At 42.2% G+C, this 24842-nt stretch overlaps 2 protein-coding genes across 6 annotated transcripts in view; one reads left to right on the forward strand and one right to left on the reverse strand.

The window, feature by feature from the left end:
• trappc12 (trafficking protein particle complex subunit 12) overlaps window positions 1-11535 on the reverse strand; it is a 76773-nt gene extending 65238 nt beyond the window's left edge. The window contains exons 1-3 of one of the 4 annotated variants that reach the window (XM_078213203.1): window positions 11483-11535; window positions 10343-10582; window positions 1138-2397 (exon numbers count right to left, since the gene is read on the reverse strand). In XM_078213203.1, the coding sequence (XP_078069329.1) occupies window positions 1138-2391 (1254 nt within the window). In that variant the 5' untranslated portion in view covers window positions 2392-2397; window positions 10343-10582; window positions 11483-11535. The remainder of the gene's footprint in view (window positions 1-1137; window positions 2398-10342; window positions 10583-11482) is intronic. The other 3 variants (XM_078213201.1, XM_078213204.1, XM_078213202.1) reach the window with 3 other exon arrangements.
• The window catches only part of eipr1 (EARP complex and GARP complex interacting protein 1), a 69657-nt gene continuing 56348 nt past the window's right edge, over window positions 11534-24842 (forward strand). Inside the window, exons 1-2 of one of the 2 annotated variants that reach the window (XM_078213205.1) lie at window positions 11534-11733; window positions 20449-20532. In XM_078213205.1, the coding sequence (XP_078069331.1) occupies window positions 11692-11733; window positions 20449-20532 (126 nt within the window). In that variant the 5' untranslated portion in view covers window positions 11534-11691. The remainder of the gene's footprint in view (window positions 11734-20448; window positions 20533-24842) is intronic. The other variant, XM_078213206.1, reaches the window with a different exon arrangement.

Below are 24842 nucleotides of genomic sequence, written 5' to 3' on the forward strand. Positions count from 1 at the left end.
CTTCTCCCTGGTAACTGACACTAGGGAAAACAGGACATCCCAGTCTACTCTATCTAGGCCCTTCAATCAGGTTATCCCTTAGCCTCCTCACTGCACTTTTCAAACCTTGGCAACTTTCCCTGTAAATCTCCTCCTCCAGAACAATTATGCCCTTCCTGTCATGTGCCAACCAGAACGGTACACTTGATCTTCCAAATCTTTGTTTCAAGTTAAAGCGGACTGAACACTAAAAAAATGATACTGCTTACATATCTTAAGAACTAATTGTAAGGATTTACAAGATGGAGATCAGTTCTTCAATCTAAGCTCTTCAATCTTCAAGTCCTAATATCATATACTCATTCTGTTCACATATACCCTTATCCCCTCTTTCAATCACCTCTAATTAATCTTAAATGTTGTCATGGTCCCTGCTTCAATCAATAACTCTAGTTGTGCATTCCACAACCTCTCAGCCCCATGTGTTAAAAAAACTTCTTCTGTTCTCTGCCCTAAACCTCGATATTTAATCTTACATTGATGTCCTCTTTCTCTCGACCCCTCGATCACTGGAAACTATCTGTTTCTACCTTCAAATAAAAAGTAGGTGCTGGAAAGGCTCACCAGGTTTGGCAGCATCTATGAATAGAGAAACCGAATTAACGTTTTGAGTCGAGGAAGACTTCTTCTATCTACTTTATCCCGTCCCTTCATTATTTTAGGCACAATCAATTTACCCTTCAACACAAATGAACACAGTCCTAATTTCAAGTGCTTTACAAAGGTGATTTGATTCCTCTGCTCAGGGCCTGGCAGGGCTGAATGCATCTACAGAGAGGTAATTTATTATCAGAAACACAATAAAGCCTCATAGTTTCCTTTACGCCATGCAAATTACAGTTAATTGGAAGGATCAAAGGCGATAATTTGTATGAAGATTTAAGCGACTAACCTAATCTTAAAATAACAAAGACTTTATCAAGCTGAAGTGAAAAAACCAGAACACCAGGTTGGCTTCCTTTTACAATTTTTCATATACAGAGCATAGACTTCCCCAAAGAAAGATTAACTTTTTCCTCGGTAAAATACAAGTCCAGAACAGATTCTGGATGTCACAAATGTGGCAAAATTAATTAACACAAACAAAAACTGACTAACCTGCACATTGTCGAACTTCAGGCCCGGCATGGTCAGCTTCTCCTTTTCTATAAAAACTGTGTTGTACTGCTGGGTAGCTACGGAGATGAGAATTTTCCTAGTTTCCTCAGACGGAAGCCAAGCATCATACCGTCTGTCTATCTCACTCATATTTAATGCGGTTGCAAAGGGATCATCACTTCCTGCAAATGCTGCTTGGAGCTGGGAAAAGGGCTTAGGTGACAAGGATATTTCAGTTGATGATGCAGATAAAGGTGTGATATCACTTCCTATGATAAAAGATTGGCTTGTGCCACTATGTGGACGTGCCATCCCAGTAGAAGAAAGCGAGGACAATCTATCAGGCACTGAAGCACTGGCATTTGGATTACTAACAGAAATGAAAGAAGTCGATGTAAAGGAGTCAAAAAATTCAGCTGCTGATGAACTTGAACTGGCATCATCTGTGAAAAATTTGCTTAGGCTAGGACTAGGGTGAACCCCAAATAATAGAGGTTTACTAGGAGTATCAATAATTGTCCCAAAGCTCGGAGATTTTACCATCTGAGGTTCATAACCATCTGCTTTCAAAGGAACATGAACCTGGGCTTTAGACTGATTGTCTTGACTGAAAATGGTGCACACGGGCAGAGGCTCACCCTTGGGCAATTGAGTGGTAACTGGGATCAGGGTCTCCTTTTCCAGCATTTCTGAATCAACCTGACCTTCTGACCCATTTTCAAGACTTTCATTTGTTATTTGATGCTCTTCTTCTGACCCGCCTGCTAGTTCCAGATTTTGTGAGGCAGACATTCCATCTTGTGTTGGAGTCTTCTCACCATCATCGTGTACTACAGAACTTGTAGGCTCACTGTCTTCAGAAGAAGTCTCTTTATAATCCTTATTCTCTGAATCCACTGCCTGGACATCACCACAACCAATCTCTAAAGCCTCTTCACAGTCATGTAGGATTGCTAGATCCCCTGCATCACCCTCACTATTACTAGGTGAATCAGATATTATTACACTCTCCATCATCTGATCATTAAGCTTATCCATAAGATTCATCGGACAAGCATCAGATATTTTATCTGTAGGCTCAGGAATGAATGCACCTGCACCTAGGTCAATGTTTTCTGTTTCAAAAAGCAATTGCTGTTGCTGAGTCTGAGATTCTTGCAGCAGTGTGGTCACATTCTCTTCATTGTTAATCTCCTCATCAATGTTGAACGCCATGGTATCAGTAACCTCAGAGTCCAGTTGAAGATTTTCCATCTTTTCCTGCAACCAAAATTCATAAGTTTAATAACTGTCCATAAAATCCTGTTGTGACCAACTAATTCCACAAACACAACAGGCTGGCTCACATTTTGCAGTCAGCGGCAAAGTGGTGACACTCGCCAGTGGCCAGGATGAAAACTGCCCTGAAAGGCAGGTAATCTCTGTGCTGTAGATTTCACCTTTCCTGACATTAAATTTGATTACGATTCTAACCGTAGGGGATTGCCAGCATCCAGCAGATGAAGCAGCCGATCACACCAAATAATTTGCACAGACAGCAAGAAAAGGGCACCGATTATCCTTAATTTTTAGTCATTTTACAAACAGCAAATTGAAGATTGCGACATACACATGGAATTAAGGTAAAAACAGAAATACGAAACAAACTCAAAACCCTATGAATTATTTTCATAATTGAGAAATGTAATATTCCACAAAACTACTTTTTCATTGTCAGATGGTTAGTTCAACAGTATTAATGACTGAGTACACTGTTTAAAACGCAGTTACAGCATATTGAACAAGGCAGAACTTGCTTTGCAGTGGCAGCGGCTAGGGGTGTTACAGCCAAATGAGTGTGAAAAGGGATATTTGTGTTGATTCAAGTGATTCTAAAAATTTCCATCTGCAGGGACTTCAACAACACACGCCTGTCAAGGATTGCAGAATCACTGACAGCAACCTCTGGATTTTCAGATTTAACTGTGGATGCTAGAAATTACTGTCAGTTTCACAATTGAAATGACAGTAAACACTGACAGTTTTGCTGTCATTACAATTGCAAAATCCAGACAATTTACATTTGTATCATGAGCCCAGCCCAAATATGGCATCTGGAGACTGACTAACTTATAAGATAACTCTTTATTGGAAGATATTCCTTTTTGCCCACTACAAATGTCACATTGCACCTGTAAGCCTCATTGGATTACAACTGCTCTAAATTCACCCTGTTAAACAAAATGATCTTTCCTTCATGCCTTGTGTCATTCCTCGTGAAAACACGAGTTAACTACAATATCATGATGTTGCTTGTTGCTCAATATGCAACAACATCCCATGTTGACATACGTTCTAATTTCCTCCCTTTGTGGGGGGGGGGGGGGTTTGGTGGCTGCTGGGGAGAGGGAGGGAGGGGGTAAATGCGTGAAAGAAAAGTTTTTTAGAGAAACAGATCGCTAATCACCTTCCTTGGGATTTTCCTTTCATATTCCTGCAGATACCAGGCAGCAGTGGCAGATTTTATACTAGCACTACACCACCAAAGTACTGCTGAATATTGTTACCAGAATACTGGACATCAGCTGATCTGACATTTAGATATACCACTACATGCTTTCAAAACTGCAGACAGGACAAATACCTTGGCACAACAGACAGTTTGTTTAATACCCCTCAGGTACAATTCATTGCAACATTTTTGCCCCATCAGTTTTATTACTTGGCAGCTGGAAATTTGTTAAATATCTAAAAACCCAGGTACTAAAGGACTTGGCATGACCACAGATGTTAATTACTGAGCAAACCAAATATACTTTTTCTGTATTCTGTAAATGAGAAGAAAATACACTGATCTCAGCAACAAGAAGTCCAGTAAAAGATTTATTAACAAGAAGAAAATTTAAGCATACAAGATTACAGTCAAAAATAGTCTTATAAAATGCCCCCCAAAAGACATCCAACTGGATCAGGCCCACAAGCAAACACCGTCAAGACAACACTCCCTTTTCAATGTTTAACCATAAAAAGCCAGTAATAATACCAGAGGTAAAACTGTTGTCACTTTACTAAAAGATGTACCACATGAGCTCTCTCAAACTCTCTTCCACTCTGCTATGGAATCCAAAAAACTTTAGAACAAAACTGCTTTTTTCAATTGAGACTTTTCTGGCTTGGCTAGATGGCTGATTCAAACTCCACCTCGCCGTGAGCTGTTTCCGGGAGTTCTTCCTCGCAAAGCTATCAACAAATGAGCTCAACATCTTTCCCTGGGTATCCTCTCTCTCTCTCTCTTCCCCCCTGCCCCCCCCCCCCCCCAATCTTGCATTCCATTGTTCTCAGCTTTAATCCCTCAACTCTTCCAGACACAATGTCTCCATTAACCTTTCCCTTGCTTTTTTTTATTCGTGGGACATGGACGCTGCTGGCTGGCCAGCATTTATTGTAAGAAGTCTCACAACACCAGGTTAAAGTCCAACAGGTTTATTTGGTAGCAAAAGCCACTAGCTTTCGGAGCGCTGCTCCTTCGTCAGGTAATTGAGAGTTTTGTTCACAAACCGGGCATATAAAGACACAAACTCAATTTACAAAATAATGGTTGGAATGCGAGTCTTTACAGGTAATCAAGTCTTAAAGATATAGACAATGTGAGTGGAGAGAGGGTTAAACACAGGTTAAAGAGATGTGTACTGTCTCCAGCCAGGACAGTTAGTGAGATTTTGCAAGCCCAGGCAAGTCGTGGGGTTTACAGATAGTGTGACATGAACCCAAGATCCCGGTTGAGGCCATCCTCCACATCAGCATTTATTGCCCATCCCTAGTCGTCCTTGGGAGGGCAGTTGAGAGTCAACCACATTGCTGTGGCTATGGAGTCACATGTAGGCCAGACCAGATAAGGATGGCAGATTTCCTTCCCTAAAGGGCATGAGACATGGGTTTTTCCGACAATTGACACATGCACGTTCACACACACAGATTCTTGTAGATACTGTTGTAGGAAAAAATAGCTTGCTGTACAGGAAGTATAGATCAGAAGGTTTATACTCTTCTTAATCCACTCATGAGGCAGGTGTTCATATTAAATGGGTTTCTGAGCTTCATAAATTGAGCATAAAAGCAGCAAAGTTATGCCAAACCGTCATAAAGCTCTGGTTAGATCACAACTCGAGTATAGCATCCATTCTTGGCTATCACACTTAAAGAAGGATGTGCAGGCCCTTGATTGGATGCAGAGATTTAGTAGAATGGTTCCAAGGATGAGTGATTTTAGCAGCAAGGTTGGGGTGAAGGTGTTGGGCTGTTCTCCGTGGAGAAAAAGGGAACATCTCAACATCTGTTGTACATCTCAACAGAGATGTACAAGATTGCAGCAGACTTAGATAAGGGAGGCAAAGGAAAGTTGTTCCCATTAGCTGATGATAACACAAATGATTTGATAAGAAAACTGGATGGGCACTTGATGGAATAAACTTGCAAGGAAATGGGGACACAGCAAGGGAACGAGGCTTGCATGAAATGCTCTCGCGGGCAAGCGCCTCTTTCTGTGCTGTAATGACTCGATGACATGTTGGCTGGCTAATTTATGACTTAGAATTAGCAAGATGGTCACTAACATTTACTTTAAAACTATGACAGCCAATTACAATTCCAAATATACACATACCACAATGGAATGCAGTGGTATACTGGAAATGAATCTAATGTACCATTATAAAAAATAATTATATAACCTACAATCAGTAGCTCCTTACATACTTTGCTCAAAATTTAGGCCATTCCAATTCAATAAATAATGTTGAAATAATTGTCATGTGTCACCCACTGCCCAGTGTTAAATAGAGCCTTTCCTTACTTGTCAAATAATTGCATCAAACTTTTGTTATTTGATTATGTAGAATTTTCAAAGACTTATGAGCTTTTATCCACAATAAAAATGAAGTATACAATATATTATTCTACCTTTCAATGTTTCAGATATGAATAACCGCCCTTGGTTTACAGATCTCCATACAATGCTAAGAATGAACAGACTTCCATTATTTTATTGCACCCTTTCTAATCAATCTTACTCAGTGGTTCACTGTTTACTTACCTCTAGCCTTGTTGGCTTGAAAAACACTGACAATTTGGAGCAAGTTAGCCCAGGATATATTTTCACAACTCAAGTAGAGCTGACAAAATATGCTTGAACTTGAATGGCTTCTTTCTGGGACCAGGTGTTCCACAAAGCTGTTCCACAAAGCATAAAGGTAATGTCGCCATAGTCCCAGATGACTTTTGAGGGAGAGAGCTGACTGGTAGTAATTTAACCTGAGGATCACTGCACCTCAGGCACCGGGCAAGGCTGAGAATGTGGGCCCTCATGAATAATCTTTGCCGCTACAGGAATTGAACCCACACTGTTCGCATCGCTCTGCATCACTAACCAGCTGTCCAGCCAACAGAGCTAACTGACCCCCACAGCTTTCATCTAAAAACTGCGAGGACAATCCAATTAATGCCCCTTAGCAATTGTGTCTTGAAGGCAATGGTTTTTTACAGATAAACACAATTGGCAACATAGACACATTATGAATTGATACTTTCTATCTACATCTATTTCCTCAGATATTATATCAGGCTGGATCATGTTCAGAAAATGAATGAAGAATCTCTAACCATTTATATTTGCATAAGGTTTTTGTTACACGAATCATGTAGAGAAATCACAGGGGTAAGCTCATGCCATAGGATCGCCTTACTTTCAGTCAGGATTAATCTCAATTTTGTTGTTTGTGTCTCTCAAAACAATTTTTACTCTATTTTTGGAAAGGAGGAAAGAAGCAAGGGTATTTTAAAATAAATTTTGAGCAATCTTTCACTCTCAACATTGTTTCTGTTACAAGCTGAAGAGCAGAAAGCTGATTCCAAGCAAGAGGGAGTTGCAAACAGGTTGCAATATCCCGCAGAAACCCAAGACCTGAAACACCAATTCACAGTTAACATTTACAAGACCCTTCATATATCGCCCAACTCCCCAAGGAACCCAAACAAAAACTAAGCATATTATCCTTTATCCTGCTGACAAGGCAATTCTAATTCCATCACATGAAAAATCTTGGAACAAAAAGAACTTATGAGCTTTTTGCTGGTGTAAGAAAACCTTAGTGACCAGGAAATAGACATTCCATAATTTCTGATATGGTGTCAGGTGTCAATTTCCAGATATAGTAACAACAAAATCTGCAATGTTTATCGGGTAAAGCATAACAGAGTACCTAGTAATTACTTCCACTTGTCAGGAAATGTTCTTGAACATATCTATAGCTCCAAAATCAAGCAATCGCACCATTAACCTTAAGCTCTCAACAAAATCATTTCACTTATGTTTTTAAAGATCTGCGCCCCAATTTCACCCAATATCAATTTACATCTTTATTTCAAGTTAACATATTTCACCTGGTGTAAACAATATCAACAGCTAAAGAATATGAATTTCTAAGAATGTAGTGTAGTTTAGAAAAGATTATCTATCTACATTCTTAATATATTCACCCATCACCCTCTGTGTACCAACTGATATTGGCTTCTGGACCAGCCCTGTCTGCATTTTAAAACTCTCACTTTCATATTCAAATCCCTCTGCAGCTTGCCCTCTTCCCTGCAACCCTCCCAAGATTTCTGATTTCCATCATTATTTTGATAGCTGTCGCTTCAGCTGTCCAGACCCTAAGTTCTGGAATTATCTCCCTAAATCCGTCTTCCATTTTAAGTAGCTCCTTAAACCATCTTTGCCAAGTTTTTGTTCATCTATCCTACTAGCTGCTTTTGTAACTAAGTGTCAAATATTGTCTGATAATACTCCTGATGTTTTTGGGATCCCCTGCCTTGGGATATTTTTACTACATTAGAAGGTATCATATAAAAATATTAGAGTCCTTGCATCTCAGCCTTCAAGTATTTCAAGTCTCTTGTCAGGCACATAGAAAGGAGATGCTTAGGGTAGCATTAGAGTAGATGAAATCATGACATTCTTCCTTGATAATGTTGGAAGCAACCTTCAAGAAAAATGGCAGTGAGCATTTCTTCCTGAACTGATCCAATCAAAACTTTCAGATAAGATAGAAAAATAAGTGCCCTAGTTAACATGTAAACTTTTGAGTTTTTCATTCCTTGGTGTAGGTGATGCTGACAATCGAATGGCTCATAATGACACATGTAGGCCAAACGCAGTGGAGGTTCAAAAGTAAAAAATACAGGATAATCTCAGTAGGTCTCACAGCATCTGTGGGGAGACAGTCGAGCCAACGTTTCAAGTCTTTGTCAAAGCTGATGATGGGTCACCCAGACTCGAAACATCGGCTCTATTCTCTCTCTACAGATGCTGTCAGATCTGCTGAGATTTTCCAGCATTTACTGTTTTTGTTTCAGATTCCAGCATCCGCAGTATTTTGCTTTTATCTAGGTAGAGGTTTCCCTTCCTGAAGGGCAACAAACAGTGAACCCACTGAGTTTTTAACAATAATCTGGCAGTTTTCATAGTCACTCCTGGTACCAGGCCACTAATTACCAGTTTTATTGAATTAAGTTTCACAACCTAGTAATGTGGGATTTGAACTGTCAACCTCTGGGTTACTGGTCCAGTAACTTAACCACCGCACTACTGTACCCAGGCTATGTCTTTTACAAATATTAATTATCAGGCAATTCAATTTTCAATCTCTTAATTTCCCCAGACACATTTCAATCCACACAATTTATTTCTTTTGTGTAATTGCATTTGAGTCTGCAATTTAAATCAAATTCAATTCTGAAACAGAGTACGATGATGACACTAAAATGTCACATAAATAATTCACAACACAGTGCTCCTGATCTTTGGCCATTGAATACATCACTGAACGTGATTAAAGAAATTGCACTTCTGACTATTCACCTACTGACTTGTGCGAGGAGGGATGCACTTGCACAGAAGGCAGTTCAGAAAAAGTTCACTCAGCTGATTTCTGGTTTGAGGGGTTGTCTTATGACGAAAGGCAGGTTTGGCCTATGCCCAGTGGAGATTTATTTAAATTCATTGACAGGATGGGAGTGTTGCTGGCTGGGCCAGCACTTGTTGCCCATCCCTAACTGCCTTCCATTTCAGAGGGCATTAATGAGTCAATCACATTGCTGTAGGTCTGAAGTTACATGTAGGCCAGTCCGGGTAAGGATGACAGATTTCCTTCCCTGAAAGAATATTTGTGAACCAGATGGGTTTTTATGATAATCAACAATGGTTTCATGTTCATCGTTAGACTTTTAATTCAAGGTTTTTTCTTGAATTCAAATTTCACCATGTTGGCATTTGAACCTGGGTCCCCAGATCTTGGCCTGAGTCTCTGGATTATGGTCCAGTGACAATACTACTATGCCACTGGATTACTAGTCCAGTGACAATACGATTACGCCACTGCCTCCCCTTCAGAAGACATGATGTTATTGATACAAATAAGATTCTGAGGGTCCTTGACAGGGATGCTGGGAGAATGTTCCCTCGTGGTGGTAACTGGAATTATGGGGGTAACTAGAATTATGGGGCAGTTTAAAAATAGGTCTCTCATTTAAGATAGAAATGAGGAGAAATTTCTATTCTCTAAAGGTTGTTGGTAGAATTCTCTTCCACTAAGAACAGTGAATGCTAGGTATTGGAATTTGTTCAAGGCTGACTCAGTCATATTTTTGATTGACAATGGTGTGAAGGGTTATGGGACATAGGCAAAAAAGTGGAGTTAAGGCCACGATCAGATCAGCCAGGATCTTACTGAATGGGGGAGCATGCGCAATAGGCTGAATGGCTATGCCTGCTCCTATTCCTTATAATCCTAATATCGCTAACAACATACTCCTTGTGTAGTGCCAGGACACTTGTTACTCTCCTATTGCTCGGTACAGGGAAATTCAGAAAACTAAAAGCAGAATAGAGAGGAGAATATAAATAAGTACATTTAGCAGATTACCCAATGCATAATCAGTAACACCCAAATCAAATACACCTTACATAATATAACATTAGTTTAAAATAAAGCAATCCACAAAGGGAACATTCAAAATGGCACAACTGGAACTTCATATAACAGCATAACTGTCATACCAAGCTAAGATTTTTTTAAAACAAGGTTATAATAGACTATAATTATTTTGCTGAAATTTGGAGGATTATTTCAGATGCCATCTGTTTGTAACATCACATGGGCTCAATGGTCACCTCTCAGACTTTGTCCTAGGTCAGTGACTCCAGTACCTCCTCAAACACACCCGTCTGATTGCCTATCCAACCAACATGGGAATCTTCTATAACATGCATCGTGGATCCATGGGAGACAGGCAGCATACACACCAGTTCCTGAAGTTCGAGCGGAGGATTGAAGCCCCAGATAGTTTAAGGCAAGATTGTGGAAATAGTATGAAGTGAAAATGGAAAATTGTACAGCTTTTCAAACTCTATCTGGAAAGGGATAGATCAGGAGATGGATTTAGGGTCTGGAAGCCAGTTGCTTCCTTTCTCTCATTTCCTAGACAGAGTGTCCACCCACCTCCCATCACAGAAATTAGCAGCAACAGCCAGGCCAGGGCTGTCTCCTACACTGACCATCCCAACCTCACACTGGTTCAATCCCAGTTTGAAACCACAGCTTCGCGCCCTGGTTTATCTTTGGTTACTTTGAAGTTAAGAGCAATATTGGGAGGATGGGAGTCTGTAGGAAATTTTGGGGGTGAGGAGTGGAGAAATTGGGAGACGAGGGTAGTGAGATGGGAGGAATTTGAGAGTTGATGGGGTTGGGGTGGCAAGATGAAGTTGGGCAACGAGGTATTGAAGGGTCACATGGTGGGGTGGGAGCACAGAGGGTTTGAGGCTGGGCTGTAGAAGGTTTGAGGGATTGGGAGTGGTGGGGGTTGGAGGGATAGGGTTGGAGAGTATGAGGAGTGGTGGGGGTTTGAGGGGGAGGAGTGGTGGGGGGGGTGAGGGTATGGGCGTGTTTTAAGGAGTGGAGGGTATGGGGTGTTTGAGGGGTGGAGGGGATGGGAGTGTTTGAGGGGTGGAGGGGATGGGAGTGTTTGAGGGGTGGAGGGGATGGGAGTGTTTGAGGGGTGGAGGGGATGGGAGTGTTTGAGGGGTGGAGGGGATGGGAGTGTTTGAGGGGTGGAGGGGATGGGAGTGTTTGAGGGGTGGAGGGTATGGGGGTGTTTGAGAGGTGGAAGGGATGGGGGTGTTTGAGGGGTGGATGGGAGTGTTTGAGGGGTGGAGGGTATAGGGGTGTTTGAGAGGTAGAGGGGATGGGGGGAGTTAAGGTGGGGTACAGGGAAGTGTTCAGGTGGCCTCCTGACTCAGGCTCGCGCTCCTCACCTGACGTCGCCCCAATTGTTCCGTCACTGCGGAAGTCTGCGCCTGCGCAGTGTAGACAGGAAGTGGCCGGACGGGAAGCCGCGCGGCCCCGTTCCGCGAGACTCGAAACCTTCCACCGGGAGGGGAGGAACGGGCGGTTTGTTGTTGTTTTCTCCGTTTGATTTGTTTTTAAAAAAAACGGCGAGCCGTTTGTTGAGAAACAAGAGAAGATGGAAGACGACGCCCCCGTCATTTATGGGCTTGAGTTTCAGGTAGGCTTTTTATTCTGAGAAAGAGAATGATGAAGGTTGGGCTGTCGGACAGGTGTTGAGGGGACAACCTGCAGCGTCCCCAGGCAGGGCCAGTGATTCAGGGGCTGCTGAATGTGCCCATCAGCGACTGTTGATCCGGAGTCTGCCCATCTGCAGATAGATGCACAATGTTTCAATGTTAAATCCACACCAAACTGAAAAGGTGTAATCATAAGGGAAGGAAAAAGAACAAGATAATAGGTCATAATACCCAACAAGTTTTTCCTATGACTCAAACCTTCATCAATGGCTTTTTCATTCCAAAAACACATTGGATTGCCTCTTGCACGGTGCCACAGTGGTTGGCATTGCTGCCTCACAGCGCCAGGGACCCGGGTTCGACTCTCTGCTTCGGTCATGTGCAGAGTTTGCACGTTCTCCCCGTGTCTGTGTGGGTTTCCTCCAAATGACCCAGTTACCTCCCACAATCCGAAAGATGTGCTGGTTATGTGCACTGGCCATGCAGTGCCTCAGTGTACCCAAACAGGTGCTGGAGTGTGGTGACTAGGAGATTTTCACAGTAACTTCATTGCAGTGTTAATGCAAGCTTACTTATGATGCTAATAAATACGAAATTAGCACACAGAACTCTGCATGGAACTATTGTTGCTGCAAAAGTTAAAGGATTATGGGCAGCATGATGGCACTGTTGCCTCACAGCGCCAGGGGCTGGCGTTCAATTCCAGCCTCAGGTGACTGTATGGAGTTTGTATGTTCTCCCTGTGTCTGCATGGGTTTCATCTGGGTGCTCCGGTTTCCTCCCACACTCCAAAGATGTGCAGTTATGTTGATTGGCCATGCTAAAAGAAATTGTCTCTTAGTGTTAGGGCAATTAGCAGGATAAATACCTGGGGTTATTGGGGTAGATGGGATTGTTGTCACTGCGGATTCGATGGGCCGAATGGTCTCCTGCACTGTAGGGATTCCGTTGGGTAAATTTCATGACCACCTCTTGGATAAGAATCTAGCTTTAGAAATGTGCAGGCAGATGGGATGCAGGCAGCAGGCAGTGGGTAACTTTCCTGTTAGCACGACTCATTCTGCAACTATTCTCTGCTCTAGCAATGTAAACTTTTGTCAACCATGGCTCAGTAGCTAAGCACTCTTACCTCTTTGTCCCACTTGAACACAAAATCAAGGCTGATACACTAGTTCAGTGCTGAGGATGTGCTGTTCTGTCACAGGTGCAGTCTTTTGGATGAAATGTTAAACGTACATATGAACATACACGTGAATGTACGAATTAGGAGCAGGACTTTGGCTTCTCAAGCCTGCTTGGTTTGATAAGATGAGATCTCAAGACACTATATTGAAAATGAGCAGGGAAGCTATCCACGCTGTCCTGGCCAATGTTTCTCCCTTAACCAACATCACAAAAACAGATTATCTGCTCTTTAATACTTTGCTGTGTGTAAGATCTTGCTGTGCATCACAACAGTGGCTATACTTCAAAAGTATTTAATTGGCTGAGGAATCGGGCATTAGTGTTGTGAAAAGTGCTATATAAATGCAAGTCTTTTTTCTGTTAATGCATTAAGTTTGGAGCACCATCTGGTGATGCACAATATTTTCAATGTTTGGATTGATTAACACACCATTTAATACAGAAACTTTAATCGGTTTATTTGCTCCACCCCACCTTGTGCTAATTCCCCCACCAAGGTACTGAGCAACTGGCCGGTATGTTTAAGCATTCCTTCCAACTTAGAATCTTTTGCATTTTTTTGGTCGTCAATCCACTTCACAAACTGCTCCTGGATCTTAAATGTAGGCCAAAGTAAATTTGTCTTGCCAGCTTAGAAGTACTGAGGCATGAGGAGAAATATTTATATATATGTCAACAACAACTTGCATTTATATACCACCTTTAATGTAGGAAAAATATCCCAAAATGCTTCACAAGAGCTTTAGTTCACTCTAATTTCATGCACCATTAGCTCAACCTACGCTGGGACAAAAATACTTTATCCCTTCTCAATGAGGGCTGGCTAAATTTAGCATTCATCAGTGTCTTCAGTCACTGATATGAATCAATAAATGCCTATTGTATTTTCCAATCAACGTTAAATTGTGATCTTTCTTAAGCTGTGCAAAACCAAAGTACCCATTTACTAGTCTCCACTATATATGATTGATTAGCCATTGTTTAAGATGGCGAGTAGAGAGTGTTATGCCTCTGGCTTGATAATGGAACATATTCCATTGACTTCTTTAGACTCAATGAACCCCAAATTCACCAGGAGGTCTAATATACTGAAATTGAAAATCAACTACAAAAACATTGGAACTGGCAATGAAAATGGAAGACTGCTTTGGAAAGAAAATTGTCTTGTGATGATTTTAATTCATTTGCATGATAGAGAGGTGCCACCACTTGTACCAATGACACTCTGTTAATCAAGAATTGTGAACTAAATGTGATAACATTTGTATGTATATTCTGCATTTTACTGAAGTGCATCCTGATTCAGAGTGCATTTGTTTGGTGTATTCCTCTGTTGGTTATCCTTGTGATGTGACACATTCATGATAAACCTGAAAGTGTACTTTTGAATTAAATACATTAAATGCTAATGTAACTTTTGGTTCTGTTACATTTTGATACTTCTTTGTATGAATTTATGTGTAGCAAAATATTTTAGTCTAGACTTTTAGGATAATTAGTTGAAACCTTAAATCTCACCATTTAGAGCAAGATTCTACGCAAAGGAGCTTTCTGTGCAACTGGAGGAGTGTGTATAGAGAGTCCACAATGTTCCTACTTTTCCAAAGAATCATACTACACAGAAGGCAGCCATTCTGCCCATCATACCTGTGCTATCACTTTGCAAGAACTGTCCAATTAGTCCCACTCCTCTGTTCTGCAGTCCTGTGAAGTTTTCTTTTTCAAGTATATACCCCATTACTTTTTGAAAGTTATTCTGTTTCTGAAAGTCACTTCTTTGATATTCTTGAAGGTAATTGTCATTTTTATGGGAGAAATTATTGAACATATCAGAAACATTATTGATGTTTTAGAAAAAGCATTAGTTATATTGGCAGCATGGAGGCTTTCAACTCCCTTCTAATAATTATAATGGATTATTTTCCTGAATGCTCATAAATATTTCTGTTATCTATCTAATTAAAACGAATCTTTTTAGCAAGTTTCTGAGGAGTGCAGAAAAGTGCCAAAGTGTTTCACAAGCAGGATATCTAATCACGAGTTCTCGATTGGCTCAAATATTGTCCATCCATCCATTTCATAATCCATCCCAATTTTCTGACTGTTACACTTCAAGAAATAAGTGAAAGAAGCAAAACCTTATTTGATGGAGAAGACAAAATTTGGCAATCTTTCTGTCACTTTCCAATCGCACTTAGCTTTTCAAATAAATTATGATTATGACCTCCAATTAAATAATTATATAGCACCTTTAAACAACTTAAGGTACTTCACAAGTGCATCATTAAACAAAAAAATGACACTGATCTACACATGATCCACAAGGACAGGTGACCAAAAGCTGAATCAAAGAATTAGGTTGAAGGAATGTGTTAAAGGAGAGAGAGGCAGCATGGTTTCTTGTGCAGATTCCAGAGCTGAGGGCCTTGGCAGTTGAAGACTGGTGAAGCAATTATAGCATCTACCCTGTCAAGCCCCCTCAAAATCTTATGTTTCAATAAGATCACCTCTCGTTCTTCTAAACTCCAATGAGTATAGGCCCAATCACATCAACTTTTCCTCATAAGATAACTCTCTCATCTCAGGAATCAGATTGGCGAACTTTCTCCAATGCAGTTGTATCCGCGGTTTCACCAATTCCCTGTATAGCTGTAGCAAAACTTCCCTACTCCATCCCATTTGGAATAATTGTCAAAGTTCTGTTTGTCTTCATAATTACTTTCTATAACTGAATGCTAACTTTTCTGATTTATGTTCAAACACACTTAGATTCCTGTACACTGCAAAATTCTGCAGTTTCTTTCCATTTAAATCATGTTCTCCTTTTTAATTCTTCCTGCCAAAGTGGACAACCTCACATTTTCCCACATTGTACTCCATCTGACAAATATTTGTCCAATTACTTAATCTATTAATATCCTTTTGCAGACTCATTGCATCCCCTTCACAACTTGCTTTTATATCTATTTTTGTATCATCAGCAAATTTGGTCACGCTAGTCTGTCCCTTCATTCTAGTCATTAATGTGGATCATTGAGGCCCCAGCACTGATTCCTGGGATACTGCACAAGTTACAGTTTGCCAACCTGACAATTACCCATTCATCCTGACTCTCTGCTTCCAGTGAGTTAGCCAGTCCATTATCCTTTTTTAATTCATTCGTGGGACATGGGTGTCGCTGGCTGGCCAGCATTTATTGCCCATCCTAGTTGCCCTTGAGAAGGTGGTGGTGAGCCGCCTTGAATCGCTGCAGTTCATGTGCTGTGGGTTGACCCACAATGCCATTAGGGAGGGCATTCCAAGATTCTGACCCAACGACTGCAAAGGAACGGTGATATATTTCCAAGTCAGGACGGTGAGTGGTTTGGAGGGGAACTTGCAAGTTGTAGTGTTCCCATGTATCTGCCGCCCTTGTCCGGGATGGAAGCGGTTGTGGGTTTGGAGAGTGCTGTCTAAGGATCTTTGGTGAATTGCTGCTGTGCATCTTGTAGATTTTACACACTGCTGCTACTGCGTGTCGGTGGTGGAGGGAGTGAATGTTTGTAGATGTGGTGCCAGTCAAGCAGGCTTCTTTGTCCTGGATGGTGTCAAGTTTCTTGAGTGTCGTTGGAGCTGCACCCATCCAGGCAAGTGGGGAGTATTCCATCACACTTTTGACTTGTGCCTTGTAGATGGTGGAAAGGCTTTGGGGAGTCAGAAGGTGAGTTACCAGCTGCAGTATTCCTCGCCTCTGGCCTGCTCTTGTAGCCACTGTGTTTATGTGGGAGTCCAATTGAGTTTGTGGTCAATGGTAACCTCAAGGATGTTGACAGTGAGGGATTCAGTGATGGTAACACCATTGAATATCAAGGGGCAGTAGTTAGTGTCTCTTATTGGTGATGGTCATTGCCTAGCATTTGTGTGGCACGAATGTTACTTGCCACTTGTCAGCCCTAGCCTGGATATTGTCCAGATCTTGTTGCATCTGAACATGGACTATTTCAGTATCTGAGGCGAATGTTGCTGAACATTGTGCAGTCATCAGCGAACATCCCCACTTCTGACCTTATGACGGAGGAAAGGTCATTGATGAAGCAGCTGAAGATGGTTGGGCCTAGGACACTACCCTGAGGGACTCCTGCAGAGATGTCCTGGAGCTGAGATGACTGACCCTTCACAACCATCTTCCTATGTACCAGGTGTGACTCCAATCAGCAGAGAATTTGCCCCCTGATACCCATTGATTCCCATTGAATCTATGCTCCTATATCACCCCAACACCATGAGCTCTTGTGGAGTAACATTTTGGTTACTGTCAACATTCTGGGGATTACCATTGACTAGAAGTTGGACTGGGCCAGCCATATAAATACTGTGCCTACAAGAACAGGTAGCGGCTAGGAATCCTGTGTCGAGTAACTCATCTTCTGACTCCCCAAAGCCTGTCCACCATCTACAAGGCACAAGTTAGAAGGGCAATGGAATAATCTCCAGGACAGAGCAGCTGCTTGATTGGCTCCCCTTTACTAGACATTCACTCCCTCCACCAGCAATGAACAGTGGCAGTAGTGTGTGCCATCTACAAATGCACTGCAGAACTCACCAAGGCTCCTTAGGCAACACTTTCCAAACCCACAATTTCTCCTATCTAGAAAGAGAAGGGCAACAGGTACATGGGAATGCCATCACCTGAAGTTCCCCGACAAGCCATTCACCATCCTGACTTGGAAATGTTCCTTCACTGTTGCTCACTCAAAATCCTGGAACTCCCTCCCTAACATCACTGTAGATATACTCATAAAAACAGGATATGGCGCTCGACTCATCGATCGACAGTTCCGATGCGCCACAGCGAAAGACCGCACCAACCTCCTCCGAAGACAAACACGGGACACAGTGGACAGAGTACGTTTCGTCGTCCAGTACTTCCCCAGAGCGGAGAAGCTACGACATCTTCTCCGGTGCCTTCAACATGTCATTGATGAAGACGAACATCTCACCAAGGCCATTCCCACACCCCCAAACAACCGCACAACCTCAAACAGACCATTGTCCGCAGCAAACTACCCAGCCTTCAGGAGAACAGTGACCACGACACCACACAACCCTGCCACAGCAACCTCTGCAAGACGTGCCGGATGATCGACACGGATGCCATCATCTCGCGTGAGAACACCATCCACCAGGTACAGGGTACATACTCTTGCAACTCGGCCAACATTGTCTACCTGATACGCTGCATGGTACATTGGGGAGACCATGCAGACGCTACGACAACGGATGAATGAACACCGCTCAACAATCACCAGGCAAGAGTGTTCTCTTCCTGTTGGGGAACATTTCAGCGGTCACGGGCATTCGGCCTCTGATCTTTGGGTAAGCGTTCTTCAAGGCGGCCTTCACAACGCATGACAACGCAGAGTCGCTGAGCAGAGACTGATAGCCGAGTTCCGCACACATGAGGACGGCCTCAACTGGGATCTTGGGTTCATGTCACACTATTTGTAATCCCCATGACTTACCTGGGCTTGCAAAATTTCACTAACTGTCCTGTCTGGAGACAATACACATCTCTTTAACCTGTGCTTAACCCTCTCTCCACTCACATTATCTGTACCTTTAAGACTCGCATTCCAACCATTATTTTGTAAATTGAGTTTGTGTCTTTATATGCCCTGTTTATGAATAGAACTCCCACTCATCTGATGAGGGGGCAGTGCTCCGAAAGCTAGTGGCTTTTGCGACCAAATATACCTGTTGGACTTTAACTTGGTGTTGTGAGACTTCTTACTATATATACTTGCACCACAGAGACTGCGGTGGTTCAAGAAGGTAGCTTACCACCATTTTTGCAATGGCAATTAGGGTGGGCGATAAATGCTGGCCTTGCCAGCAATACCCAAATCACTTAAATACATTATAACAAAGCATTTTGAGTGACACCTTATCGAATGCCTTTTGGAAATCCAAATACGCTACTGGTTCTCTTTCTTCCCTCCTTCTTGTTACATCCTCAAAGAACTTTCATGAACTTATCAAACATTATTTCCCTTTTACAAGTCTGCCTAAATGTATTTTGATCTTCTAAATGCCCTGCAACTATCCTCAATATTGATTCTAGCATTTTCCCAATGACCGATTGGAAGTGCCCCCAAGATGTTCTGGGGGATCCCTTGTCAGTTCTGATGCACTGACTCTGTGGAAATTGCCCAGGCAGTTGGGACTTCCAATGGGCAAGTACTCTTCCACTCTTGTGGAAACTGATTTTAATCCTTGTAACTTTTTTTGGGTAATTATTTTACTAAGTGAGTCAGTAATTGCAGTTGGCACTTCCAATGAGCAAGAAATCTGCTTCTGAAACCCTTGGAAACTCTTGAGTTTGAGTCGAAGACTTACCGACTCACTTCGTAAAATAATTATCCAAGAAAAGTTACAAAGATTAAAATCAGTTCTAATCCATCTCCTGTGTAATTATACTACTGACACCCAGACTCCCCACTTGACACCCTGGGACCTTTAACTTCCATATCCCTGGAGGTAGAAATTTTAATGTCATGAAAAGGGAGCATGGCTTCCACACAAATTCTCAATGCTGCTCCCTGTGAATATTGCTGCACTGTCCATTGGAAGACAGGCCTGTAAAATCTGAGAAAGGTAAGTAGGTGACCTTTGTGTGATCTTGGTTGGAAATAGAGGCTGGAATTTTACCGCCCTGCCCGCCACGTGAATTGGAGCAGGTGAGGGGCGGACAATGGGAAGGTCCGTTCACCTCTGGCGGGATTTTATGGTTTCAGGACGGGCGAGGTCGTAAAATACCGCCGAGGGACTTTGACCCAGATTGGAAGTTCTGGGCCAAATTATCTGGTCATTCTTCTCATTGCAGAATGTGAGATCTTACAATACACAAATTAGCTGCTGTGTTTGTCTACATAACAAACGTGGAATGCTTCAAAAGTGATTTGAAAAATGCATGAAGTTCTTTGGGATTTCCAAAACACGAACAACAATATATAAATAGGTCCATGTTCAAATAAATAAAACTCTACTACATCTCTTGCAGTTGCTGTTCCATTCCCTATTGCTCTCAGGAAGTATCGCTTCTGTTATTATTCATCTGTGCTTGCGTAGTTCTGTCCAACATTAGGTCTTTCTCTTGTCTGCCAAACTAATGTCTGGTGCAGTAATAGTGCAAGGTTGATCAATCTTGCTTGTAGTTGTGATTTTCTCCTGAATGTAATTCTGGCAGGATACTCAAAGGAGACTTCCACATGTTGACATTCTTTTATTGTACACCCATTTTATGCTCTCTGTCTGAGGCAGGGTGCAGCATATGTTGGAAACATGCCTTCATTTTCACTTCCCCAACACTGGGTATTTATCAGCTTTGGACAGTTGTTTTGTGGTTGTATGTGCTTTACAAAGTTGAATACAAAGCTGGAAGGTATGATTACTAAGTTTATAATTGACAAAAAGCAAACCTATGAAATGACAAGACTACAAGATCACAGATTTGTGTTCTTTTCATTTTTCAGGCACGTGCTTTAGCACCACAGACTGCAGAAACTGATGCGATCAGGTTCCTGGTTGGCACTCAATCTTTAAAGTATGATAATCAGGTAAATATCATTGACACATTGTGCAATGTAGTATATGTTTTTCTGAAAAATGCTGAAATCATTTCGAAGTTTTGATTTTGTTAAATGTTAAAAGTGACCCCGCATTTACCACTTTATCTGGCAGCTCATTCCACACTCCCACCACTCTCTGCGTGAAGAAGCCCCCCCTAATATTCCCTTTAAACTTTTCTCCTTTCACCCTTAACCCATGCCCTCTGGTTTTTTTCTCCCCTAGCCTCAGCGGAAAAAGCCTGCTTGCATTCACTCTATCTATACCCATCAAAATCTTATACACCTCTATCAAATCTCCCCTCAATCTTCTACGCTCCAGGGAATAAAGTCCCAACCTATTCAATCTCTCTCTGTAACTCAGCTTCTCAAGTCCCGGCAACATCCTTGTGAACCTTCTCTGCACTCTTTCAATCTTATTTACATCCTTCCTGTAACTAGGTGACCAAAACTGTACACAATACTCCAAATTCGGCCTCACCAATGCCTTATATAACCTTACCATAACACTCCAACTTTTAGACTCGATACTCCGATTTATAAAGGCCAATGTACCAAAGGCACTCTTTACGACCCTATCCACCTGTGACGTCACTTTTAGGGAATTCTGTACCTGTATTCCCAGATCCCTCTGTTCAATTGCACTCTTTAGAGTCCTACCATTTACCCTGTACGTTCTACTTTGATTTGTCCTTCCAAAGTGCAATATCTCACACTTGTCTGCGTTAAATTCCATTTGCCATTTTTCAGCCCATTTTTCTAGTTGGTCCAAATCCCTCTGCAAGCTTTGAAAACCTTCCTCACTGTCCACTACACCTCCAATCTTTGTATCATCAGCAAACTTGCTGATCCAATTGACCACATTATCATCCAGATCATTGATATAGATGACAAACAACAATGGACCCAACACCGATCCCTGCGGCACATCACTAGTCACAGGCCTCCACTCAGAGAAGCAATCCTCCACAACCACTCTCTGGCTTCTTCCATTGAGCCAGTGTCTTATCCAATTTACTACCTCCCCATGTATATCCAGCGACTGAACCTTCCTAACTAACCTCCCATGAGGGACCTTGTCAAAGGCCTTGCTGAAATCCAGGTAGACAACATCCACCGCCTTCCCTTCATCCACTTTCCTGGTAACCTCCTCGAAAAACTCTAATAGATTGGTCAAACATGACCTACCACGCACAAAGCCATGTTGACTCTCCCTAATAAGTCCCTGTCTATCCAAATATTTGTAGATCCTATCCCGTATCACACCTTCCAATAACTTGCCCACCACCGACGTCAAACTTACTGGCCGATAATTTCCCGGATTTCTTTTGGAACCTTTTTTAAACAACGGAACAACATGAGCCACCCTCCAATCATCCGGCACCTCCCCCGTGAATACTGACATTTTAAATATGTCTGCCAGGGCCCCTGCAAGTTCAACACTAGCTTCCCTCAAGGTCCGTGGGAATACCCTGTCCGGTCCTGGGGATTTATCCACTCTGATTTGCCTCAAGACAGCGAGCACCTCCTCCCCTTTAATCTGTAAAGGTTCCATGGCCTCCCTACCTGTTTGCCCTATTTCCGTAGACTCCATGCCTGTTTCCTCAGTAAATACGGATGCAAAAAAACCATTTAGTATCTCCCCCATCTCTTTTGGTTCCATACACAGTCTACCACTCTGGTCTTCAAGAGGACCAATTTTATCCCTCACTATCCTTTTGCTCCTAACATACCTATAGAAGCTCTTTGGATTTTCCTTCACTCTGTCTGCCAAAGCAACCTCATGTCTTCTTTTAGCCCTCCTGATTTCCCTCTTAAGCCGCTTCTTGCACTTTTTATCCTCCTCGAGCATCTGATGTGTTCCTTGCTGCCTGTACATTTCATACAACTCTCTCTTCCTCTTAATCAGTGTTACAATCTCCCTCGAGAACCAAGGTTCCTTATTCCTATTTACTTTGCCTTTAATCCTGACAGGAACATACAAACTCTGCACTCTCAAAATTTCTCCTTTGAAGGCCTCCCACTTTCCATTTACATCCTTACCAGAGAACAGCCTGTGCCAATCCACACTTCCCAGATCCCTTCTCATTTCATCAAATTTGGCCTTTTTCCAGTTCAGAACTTCAACCCGAGGACCAGATCTATCCTTATCCACGATCAGGTTGAAACTAATGGCATTATGATCACTGGATCCAAAGTGTTCCCTCACACTCTCATCCATCACCTGCCCTAACTCATTTCCCAATAGGAGATCCAATATCGCATCCTCTCTAGTTGGCACCTCTATATACTGATGTAGAAAATTCTCCTGAACACATTTTACAAACTCTACCCCGTCTAAACTTTTAACAGTATGCGAGTCCCAATCTATATGTGGAAAATTAAAATCCCCTACTATCACAACTTTGTGTTTCTTGCAGTTGTCAGCTATCTCTCCGCTGATTTGCTCCTCCAATTCTCGCTGACTATTGGGTGGTCTATAATACAACCCCATTAATGTGGTCATACCTTTCCTGTTTCTCAGCTCCACCCATAGGGCCTCTGTAGACAAGCTCCCTAATCTATCCTGCCTGAGTACCGCTGTAACATTTTCCCTGACCAACAATGCCACCCCCCCACCTTTTATCCCTCTTCCTCTATCCCGCCTGAAACATTAGAACCCTGGAACATTGAGCTGCCAGTCCTGCCCCTCCTGTAGCCAAGTTTCACTAATGGCTATAATGTCATATTTCCATGTGTCTATCCACGCCTTCAGCTCATCTGCCTTCCCCACAATACTCCTGGCATTGAAATAGACACAGCTCAAAAAATTATTTCCACCACACTCTACCCTTCCATTTGTGATTTTGTTTGAACTAACCTGTCTTTTTACCCCTGCTCCACTATCTGCTCTGGCACTCTGGTTCCCACCCCCCTGCAAATCTAGTTTAAATGCTCCCCAATAACACTAGCAAATCTCCCCTGGCCGTGTTCCCCCACCTATGACCTTCCTCGAGTTACTGACAGCCAGCAAACAGAGAAAACAAACTTGTAAGGCGTTCTGTGTTATTTACACGATTACCGGTTGCTCCAGCTCTTGCACCCACTTACCTGCCACCCACCCCTCCACTTTCTGCTCATTATTTGCCCAACCCCTTCCCTGATACTCCTTTCTCCCCTCTCCACTTGACTCCATGTAAATATTGGGCCAAGAAACCAGAACTCCAAGAACCTTTATATTTGAAGTTATGGTATTGACTGTTCAGTGATTGATCCTGGGCAGGATAGTGCAATGGCAATATGAGGCCAGATACTCTTGATAGCCTTTACACTCATTTTAGTCAACAAGAATGTAGACTATGTTCTGAATTTTAAATCTTGAATTGACATGAGTTGCCAGGTGACTCTGTTCACCTTTTTCAGTGTATTCACTTGAAATTGATATGATCGATTTTAATTTGAAGACTTGCCAATTCATCTTTTTGCATCTTTTTATCCTTTAGCATGAAATTCCATGCTTACTGTAATCGTTCAGGAAGTCTGACTGGAAAGGAACATAGTTTATTACAGAATGCAAAATAAAACCACTACACACACACTAGTCCCTGCCTGGGACTACAGTTCAACAGGCCCAGTCCTGAACTTGCCTTATAAAAGCCTCAGTTCCAGCTGGGGAGGTCACTGCCTGTTACCAGGGGAACTCACACTCAACAATCCCCACAAGGAGATCAATTGGATGATACCCTATGGACCTCATGGGGGTTATTACACTTACCTGTGCTTTATCATGAAGTCGAAGGTAGTGTATCCATTAACTTCCCTAAGCACGATAGTTAAAAATGATAACAAAGCATACAAGGAATTAAAGATGTTGTTGAGATTCGTCTGTGCTGGATGCAGAATGTTTTGAATCGATGTGAAATTGTGTGTATGTCTTTCTCTCTCTGTCTGTCACACATGATGCACTGGCAAAAGATTTGGACCTCCATGTATATCAGAGGCCTTCCAAATGATAGGTCTTTGGGTACCTAAATCCACAAACTGTGCTTGCATTCAATTCAGAGGTCAGTGATTCCTGCCTTCACTCACCCACACCCATATCTGCTATTTTCCATTGCTGCGAGATACTTAAATAAAAGAGGACAGTGTAATATGGGCAGCTTTTGATTTTATTCTCTCAACAACCTTATGGTTTATTTTTTCGAATTATCATGAGACTTTTTTGAAGAAGGTCAAAGGAAACAAGCCATGTGGCTGTGTTTGGCAAAACAGAATTGACAAAGGAATGGCTTTATTTTGAAAGGAAAGGATGAGCTTGTGTA

Source organism: Mustelus asterias, chromosome 5 (assembly GCF_964213995.1).
Source record: "Mustelus asterias chromosome 5, sMusAst1.hap1.1, whole genome shotgun sequence".
NCBI lineage: Eukaryota > Metazoa > Chordata > Chondrichthyes > Carcharhiniformes > Triakidae > Mustelus > Mustelus asterias.